Source organism: Chenopodium album, chromosome 3, assembly GCF_948465745.1.
Source record: "Chenopodium album chromosome 3, dcCheAlbu1.1, whole genome shotgun sequence".
NCBI classification, from domain to species: domain Eukaryota; kingdom Viridiplantae; phylum Streptophyta; class Magnoliopsida; order Caryophyllales; family Amaranthaceae; genus Chenopodium; species Chenopodium album.
Window position 1 is genome coordinate 58,184,264 of NC_137836.1, and position 9,246 is coordinate 58,193,509.

At 33.5% G+C, this 9,246-nt stretch overlaps 1 protein-coding gene across 1 annotated transcript; it reads right to left on the minus strand.

Moving 5' to 3' along the window:
• Positions 1-1,823: 1,823 nt before the first annotated feature.
• LOC145623998 (RNA demethylase ALKBH10B-like) lies at positions 1,824-8,412 on the minus strand. The gene is made up of 7 exons (XM_081676921.1): positions 7,718-8,412; positions 3,654-3,784; positions 3,408-3,525; positions 3,199-3,312; positions 2,977-3,092; positions 2,707-2,861; positions 1,824-2,609 (listed from the first exon to the last, which is right to left on the minus strand). Exons 1-7 carry the CDS (start codon positions 8,244-8,246, stop codon positions 2,141-2,143), a joined length of 1,632 nt encoding a protein of 543 aa, XP_081533047.1. The 5' UTR covers positions 8,247-8,412; the 3' UTR covers positions 1,824-2,140.
• Positions 8,413-9,246: the final 834 nt, after the last annotated feature.

Here is a 9,246-nt window from a genome sequence, read left to right on the forward strand (position 1 = left end):
ATAAAAGCTGCATATCTAATCTAAGACAAATCCAACAGAAGGCACCAAAAGGGGATTACATTTGTTGCATTTGTAATTTCAAGAGTGCAATGAATAACAAAAAGTGGTCCAATGCCGCTATAATTGGAGACGATGCAACCTTGAATTACAGCAACACATGGTGCTCCTCATAAAATGGACCTAATCCAAAGATATGTCCTTTTCATATTTCTGTTACATCATTCACCAAATTCCCTTCCAATCATGATGAATATTTGTTACTAACTCATCAATTCATGTACTATTGTATTGTTTTTGGTACATTTTTATGATCTTTTATGTTCTATAACTTCTCCTTACCCATTATTTTAGGCTTTTAGCTTTTTGAGTTTTTGACATGATGATATTATTGGTATTCTACTACAACAATATTGTCTCATTGACTTTCAGACACTACTCTAGCTCTTTTATAATATAAATAAATAGTCTAACATTACATTTCAATAATAAAGAGAGTGTGACTAGTAAACTTTTGTATTCCATTAGTTTCGAGAATTTTTTTATTTTTTTTTAATATATGCGCTTAATTAACTTTTACGAATTAAAAAAAAGTTCAATTGAATACTTAAATGAGATAAATTAGCTCAAATTCTTCATGTTCGGAGAATCTTGATAGTTTAAAATAGATTGTTCTTGCCTAAAATTTACCTTTGTTGTTTGTTGCTAATTGGGAAGCTAAGATGGTAGGAACAAAGAAACTTTTAGTGTTGATACACATACAAGGAAAGGTAAATAAAGTAATGTAAGTTGGTACATGTGAAGGGGAAAAAAATAATCGAAATGAATCAGTCTTTTGGCTAGTGATATATAACGTATCCAAAGGCTCTACGCCGACGTACCTACTTTAGGTATTGAACCTATTTACATTCTCATCTATGAGGAAGAAAAGAGAGTAAAATTTTCCTACAATGACTAGGGTGTACTTTCACTTTCAGCTTGATACCTTCAAATCACTAAATGAAATTCCCACGATTAGACCAAACCACCGTGATTGATGACTTGATCCCTCTTTAACGGATCAAAGTTACTTGCAAAAGGTTGCTTTAACTCAATTTAAATGAAGTTGAATATGGTAAGCTAATACTTGTTCATAATTCATATTATATTACATGATTTAAAATGACCAAGTCTGATACTAATTTAAACGAGTTAATTGCCGATGGCGTAGTTGTCTTTGGGAACATTCGTATGAATCTAACAAGACCTGATAAAAAGTAAGGGACCTTTTCTTATCAAGATGAACATAAATTGCAATAAGCTAGTGTTATTGGTTTTAACAAAACCGAATATACATGATAGGAAATAGGAACATGTGATAAAAGGGCTATCTTTCTTTGGTTCCAATATAAGGCAATATAGTACAACAGAATTTTAGAAGATCAAATAAAATTTAGTGATGCTTGACGATAGTATTACATGAACTTTAATGACAATCTAACTAGTAGAGTAAAGGAAGACTGTTGCTTTTATTTCTACTTCTTCATTTGTTTGATTTTCATTAACAGAGATAAGCTCCTCATTTGCACCAGATAAACAATGGCAAACTGCTTGCATTGTTGTTTAACTTGACGTTAAGAGATCGAATGTTGCAGAAAAGGAAAAGAAATCCATGCGACAATCTATGATCACTTTCAACTTTGACATGTCCTGTTTTCTTTGAGGTTTTTCCCTTACTCTTGTCTCTCTCTTTTTTTTTTTCTTTTTTTTTTTCTGAACTGAACTTTTGTTAGAGTTCTTTGTTGTATCAAAAGAGAAAATTAAAATATGCATTGTGCAACCTGAAAAAAAGGGTGAAAAACAATGCTCACAAAGATAGATACAAAATTCCGCCTTTGATACAGGCTCACCCAAACTCTCAATTCTCAAACTCAATGCTTTAAACCCACCAAATGCCTAGTAAAACATAGCAGAAAAAGGTTACAAAATTACCAGCACTACTACCTAAATCTATTCCTTGAACCAAAGATAACAATTAAAGAAAATCGCTAGGGTCGGCATAAGCAACATCATATACCTTGTTTGTACAATTTGAGGCACCTCCAGCAGGATGTACATTACTCAGGCTGACTGGTGCTGCTGCTGCCCGGATATAACTTCATAATCACATCACCCTTCCTTCCACACCCGGGTCAGACATGGTGTCTGAAACATGCTCTTCCACCCGAGTGAATGGAAGGTATCGTCCCTTTTGTGCTCTTGGAGGGAGATGCTTAGCGGGTTTCCTTGAACTAACAGCCCAAGGCAAGAACACTCCAGTCCCACCACCACGGGGCATTCTTCTCGGGTTCATAACAACAGGGCGCACAGGAGCAAGCATCATAACTGGAGCTCGGATAACACCCCACTTTGGAATCATATCCATATCTCCATTTGACATTGCTTGTGGGATTGGCATCCCAGGTTGCCACATAGTCATTGCTTGAGGCAGAGGAGTGAGAGGTGTTGAATGTTGGTTGTGCAGACTGTCAGGGCGAACCCTGGAGAAAGTGATGCTCACCCTTTTGCTAGGAGATGCACACATGACATGTCTTGCCATGTCCGCGCTGTTGTTCCTCATGACAAGAAGAGATCTGCCATTATGATGAAAATGCCACATCCAATTGATGTGAGTTTGACAGAACATAAAAATAAAGCCTTGAGTATGTAGTACAATTGATAAGAACTTACCCTTGTTTCACAGAAAGCATGAGTTGCCCTTTGAAGTTCCCGTCACCATCGTTTACAAGGGTACGTCCAAATGACATCGATGATTCAGAGAGTATTAGAGTGCAAAGTGGTTGGTCCAAATGAGGTGGTTTGAGAAAGGGCTGAGAATATTCTCCCTGAACAGCAGATATAGGAACATTAATCAATTGCTTTAAAATATCATCTCTAGAATTTTGTAAAAACTGTAAAAGACTATTCTTGATCATATGCATCAAAGATGAGAAATTTTACCTCATCAAAAAAGTTGATAATACAACCATTGGGCTTTCTATTTTCCGGTAATACTTGCCATTGAACAAGATGATCAATAACGCTATGAAGGAAAGCCGGTATTTCCTCAATATTAGCTGCAGATATCGACACAAAATGCTCCATAAGCATAGGTTTGGTAATTTTAGCAGTTGGGAAAATTGCCTTGTAAGAAATGTAAGTATTATTATATCTCAGTCTTACTCTTTGGCTGCTGAGTGGTCTCATCTTTAATTTGTCCAAATATTGGAACACCAAGCTGAATCTGCTCCCTTTTGTTCGCCTTCATCTGTTTGTTGAACAAAATGTATGTTTCACCTGCATATAAATACACAGCCACAGCCAGTGTCTAGTAAAACCATTTTTATCAGCAAATTTCATGGAAAAAACAGAAGTGATAATAGAAATCATACCTATGAGTTCTCCGTTTTGGCCAGCAGCTCGGAGCTCATCCACAAAGTCATTAAGCTTAACAAGCTCCTGATCAGTGAATATGTTCTCGTACATCTTCAGACCTTTTACAACATTCACCTGCGAAAAGCAGCATTTAGTCAATAACAAACTCCGAAGTTTCGAAGTATAACCAAATTTCTATATCATATACAGGTCTATACTCTACACAAAAATAAAAATGTTCAACTTTCGACAGAAGAACTCGCCATGTGCCCTTTCACTGGCTCCTTGGCTACGAAACCTTTTGTCAATTTGATCTGCTCACGACGAGCAGTACAGTCTTCATGATTATCACATATTTCAATGTGATCAAGAGATGGCTGTACTTCATGAGAACCTGCATTCATGCAATCACAACATATACCCGATATGAATATTTAATCAAATCACTACATAAAGAAGATTATTGAATAATGTGAGCATGATTAACATGATGGCAACATAACATTTCAACCTTTTTTTTGTAAATATGACAGATATTTAAATGGTAAGCTAAAAGATTGTCATTGAACAAGAGGGATCTCAGGAAATCATCTAGAAGAACATTGGAAAAATGCATTTTCCCAAAATGAAATAAGATTGCTACCAAAAAGAACATAACATTTTATAAGGTGCCAATCAGGATAGGTCACCAGTAAAAAAACATGAACTACTGGTATAAACTCTTCGACTATATCTAAACAAGTCATTGTTATGCACTATTATCTTAAAGAAAAACAATGTACAGTACTTCATTTATTCATGAAACTTTACTATAGGAAACTTTAACTACACCAAATGCGGCCAAACTTGGACTCTGCCATTGTTTATGCCTCAAATTTAGTTCAGATAAATTTGAGCCACATAAGCACTGAAGCACATAACTGAGTGACAGCAACTGAGAGATGAATGTTCTGAACTCAGGTTTTGGAGACCTAGTTTATTTTATTTCTTTGTTTTTCGACATCATATTATGCTTTTTTTTTTTTTTTAAATATTTTTTTGGTCTGGATCATATCTAAGTTTAGTGTTCGAGACCATGATCAAACATTTGACACACGATATGATTATGTGTGCCAACTACACCCATCAAAGAATCAGTCTGGCTAAATGATTAATAGAAGCCACAAATAACAAGCAAAACATGAAAAAATAACTCCTTGACCCAAGTCCAACAACAACAGTTCACTCATTAAAGGTTTTAAGGACAATTTTCCGGCTTAAACAAATGTACGTCATTACAATATATTCTCTCCCTTGTCCTTACAGAAACCTAACCGTTTCGAAACAGAGCTTGTTGAGAAAAATCAGCTCCACATGTTACATAGAATCTTCAAACATTTGCTACATAAATGACATTTGTTTAGGGATCTGAAAATGTACTTTTCCAACATTATTTACATAGTAATTTTCAAAGTTTCACATTTTTAAAAGTCTACTTAGTTGAAGGAATCAAAGTTAGGAAAAGGAATCTAAAATGTCAAACATCAAAGGGTCAACAAACGCAATTTAATCAAAAGGTTTGTGATTAACACACAATCACTGGCTGAAAGATCCAACGGCCCGCAAAACCCGCCGCCCAAAATAAATTATAGAAGCACACATCTCAATCCCAGAAGAAGAAAAACGTCATTTGATATTTTATACCCTCAAAACAAAACTAACCTGTTAACACTACAACCTTACAGTCTGAACTCTGAAACTGTTACATATTACGTCATAAAACCAACCTCGATCTCCGGAAAATAGTTAATCCTATTCCTCGGGAAATGTTTTAACGAGCATTTTCCGTATACAACGGGTGTACCGGAAAATGCTCTTAATACTTAGCTTGATCATACACCCCGGGATATGGTTTAATAGTCGTGTGCAAGTTCATATTCGTGTTTTTATGTATTAATGTATACCAAATTTAGTGTCATACCTTTTTAGTTATAGGTAATGTTTGTACTCCAATATTTAAGGTGACTAAATCTGTTGTTTATGGGATAGTGATTAATGGCTTTATTTCTCATAATAATAATAATAATAATAATAAATCCACCGAACTACTTTAGTAGCCTATAAATATATAAACCTAAGAATGAGGCCAAAAGACAAAATAAAAAAGAAACTTAAAAATGAAGGCATTACATCATTGATGATCCAGCAAGGCAGAACACTAGGAAGGTCTCTAAATGGGGACCAATAAAAGCATGGATTATGCCTTCGGAATCTTATTTTCATGAAAGTCCGTCTTACTAATTCCACACTCCCACCTTTTTTTTTTTTTTTTTTTTTTTTTTGGAACTTTTCAAGTTTACCTACTTGTTATGGGTTATAATTTTTATTGATTGATGAAGGTGGCAATAAATATTTTATGAAGCTACAAAAATTATTTTATCCTTAAAGAGATCTTGTTACTAGATGACTATTTGATTGTCTTGTGGTGACGTCAAAGTAAAAAATATATTGGATTAATAAGAAAGAAGATCAAAGTAGCTTTGTAAAAATCGTCGCTTTTTGTACCGATGACATCATAATTAGTGAAAAGTGTTTTATTAAAATTTATATTTACACTTTTCAATTTATGTTTAAGGCAACAAAGTCGAGTTTATAAAGTGGACTAGCTCTTTAAAATTATCAAGCAAGGACATTATAAATGTGTTAATTATTCAAATTATAGTAAAAAATTCAAAAAAAAAAAAAAAAAAAAAAAAAAAAAAAAAAAAACCAAACAATCAGATGAATTAGGTGACATTTTCAGCTGAACTGCCCTAATAATTTGTAAGTAGTGACCTGTGTGGTTGGGTATAAAAGGTGGTGCGTTTCATTTTCAGCATTGTTAAAAGGATTCTGGATTCTTCTTCTCAATGCTGATTTTATTTAATTAATTAAATTAAATTAAAGATAAACTAAACTAAATAAAATTATATGGAAAAAAATGGAATAAAAAAAACATGCGTGTTACCATTTCCGCAAACAAACAAGTTCTAGCCGGCCAAAAACATCATTATTAGTACTCCTCCGTATTTCATTTGTGTTGTGATCTCGCATTGAATTTCGGATCTCTGAATCATGATTTTTAGTTTAATTTTTAATTAATGATATTTTAATTTTATAACTAAAATTTCCTGCCACACTTTATGACGTACGTCTATGTTAATTAATAATTAATGCTAACTTCTTGTTTTATTAACGTCTTAAGTAATTAATTAATTGGTGATTTCTCCAATGTGAAGGCAGACTCAACGCTAAACGAGACGATGATTAGTGGTACAAAGGTAGATTTGTTATGTACACGTCGGCTTTTTTACGGCTGTACTTCTTTTACAAGCGACAAAATAACATGTTAACGGTCTATTTAGCAGACAATAAATAATTTTAGTAATCAATACTACTCTGTATGTAATTTTGTAAATCCGTTACATATTATTTACTCCAACGATTAGATATTTTTCCTTCTATTTTATATTAAATCGTTGCAAATAATATGTAACAGAGGTAATACTTGTTAATTGTCTGTCTAGTAGACAATCTACAATCAGTAATTTATCATATGCACTTGGTATGTATTTTGCCTACCCTTTTAATTCAATACCATATACTATTAAATGCTTATATTTGACTACTTATACTCTGTAATTGGTATTCCAATAGAATAATTTTTTTTTACGTACAATAATGTTTTTCAATTATCACTGCCTATCAAACCAGACCATAATAACAAAGCCATCATAAAAAATAAAAAAAATTAAAATAAAATTGCATAATTAACATCGTGGCAAAATAAGCTTAATGATTACAATACCCTAAAGTCTTTGAATAACAAAAACCTTTTCTAATTATATTACCACAAAAAGAAAATTTTACTTTTTACGGAAATATATCAACGTTTTTGTGATTTAATCTTAGTTTCCTATTTATCAAAAAAAAAAATTGTATTTTTTCAAGCATTTCCTAATTCTCGTCACACTTTTTAGCACTTCCATTTTTTTAATACTACCTCCGGTCCAAATTACTCATAACTTTGGAATATTTTATATCTCACAAATAATACCCCGCGAGTAATTTGGACCGGAGGTAGTATTAAAAGTTTAAAACTGGAGAAAAAAAATAAACAAGAAAATAACAAATTGCAAATATCTACGATAATTTGTATGAAAAGTTGAAAACTACCCAAAGAAAAAAAAACGCATAAGAAAAAAGAATATTCGAATGAAAATTGCTAAAATTAATTTAAAAAAAATAATGAATAAAAAAAATGGAAATTTTGAAGCAAAAAAAATGAAGGTTTTTATTTAGTACTTACCTGTGTCAGTGATATCACTATCAGGTGAATCTTCTCCTTCACTAACACAACCATTACCATTACCATTACCATTACATTTAACACCATCATCATTATCAACAACAACCTCTTTCTCGAGATCATTCTTCGCAATCAATTTCTTCTCATCGAGATCATTCTCGTCGGCTCTCGATTCCGACACAACAACCTTCTCCCTTTTGGCGGCGGCTTTCCGGAGTTCATGAGCGACATCAGAGATGGTAAAGTATTTCTGCATCTGAAGCACAGGAATCCAGTTAAGCCGTCTCCGGTGGATCGCAGAGAAAACACCGTCGTAATCCGCCGGAATATCGCCGGAGCCGCCGTTGATCTGGACGAGGTGGTGGCAGAGAGCGTCGATGATCGCGTTTGAAGCGGCGAACTCGCCTCTGTACCATTCAATGACTTTGTCTTTTTGTGAAGGGGTTAAGACTCCGGTACCGGTGAATGCCGGTGATATTGCCGGAGCTACTCCTTCTGACGGTGACATTGGTCCCGCCGCCGGTGACATTTTGGTCAAACGCAGCGTTTTGGTACTGTGATTAAACGTAGCGTTTAGGTGGAAATTTGTGTTTTTTTTTTGCTGGAATGTTGGAATGGAACGAGAAAGAGAAAAGGCAAATGGCGAGTAGAGTTTGGTGGGAGGTGTTTTTAGTTTTTGAGTTTTTTATTTTTTATTTTTGGTCATTTTTCAGGGTTTTGAGGGGTTTTATATAATGGAGTTTTTTTTTTTTTTTTTTTGAATTTTTTAATTTCGCTTTATTGTTTGAAGAAGTGGGGCCAAGGAGTGACATGTCAAATTTGGAAAGGACATGACGTGGCCAACTTTCAAAGGGAGTGAATTATTTAATTTATTTTTAAAAATAATAAATTTGTTTTGTGAGGGTGGAAAGGAAGGTTCGCTTAATGAATAGTGGAAGGTGGCTTTTGAGGGGAAGGTAGGGCGGTATAGAAAGTTACGGAATTGTCCTTACTCTTTAGGGTGGGTTTTCTATGTTATTATTATTATTATTATTATTATTATTTGGTTGGTTTTGTTTTTAGATGAAAGGTAAACAACAATTTAGCAAGTGATCTCAAGACTCCTGTTCTCATAGACTGAACTGAGTTGAGCTGAACTGAGCTGAATATTTTATAAGAGAAGAAAATTAAGGGCTGAACTGAATTTAGTTGAAGTGAACTGAACTGAATTGAGTTGAATTAAACTGAACTGAATTGAGTTGAATTAAACTGAAAATAAACGTATGAGAACAGTACAGGCCCTTAACCTAAACTATTAAAAATAAGGAAGAAAAGAAATTATGTTCTTACAAAAAATTAAAATTTTAATGATCTGCATTAAACAGTCTAGAGAAACAAAAAAAACATAATTTGCTCGGTTAGTGGCTACACATACAATTATTGTATATGGTCCCTACATACAACTCTAATTTGTCATGTTTCTATTGGCTAAAATAATAGACACAAGTTCCATTAAATTCAATTTATATTTGACTATTTATTTTCTCCCA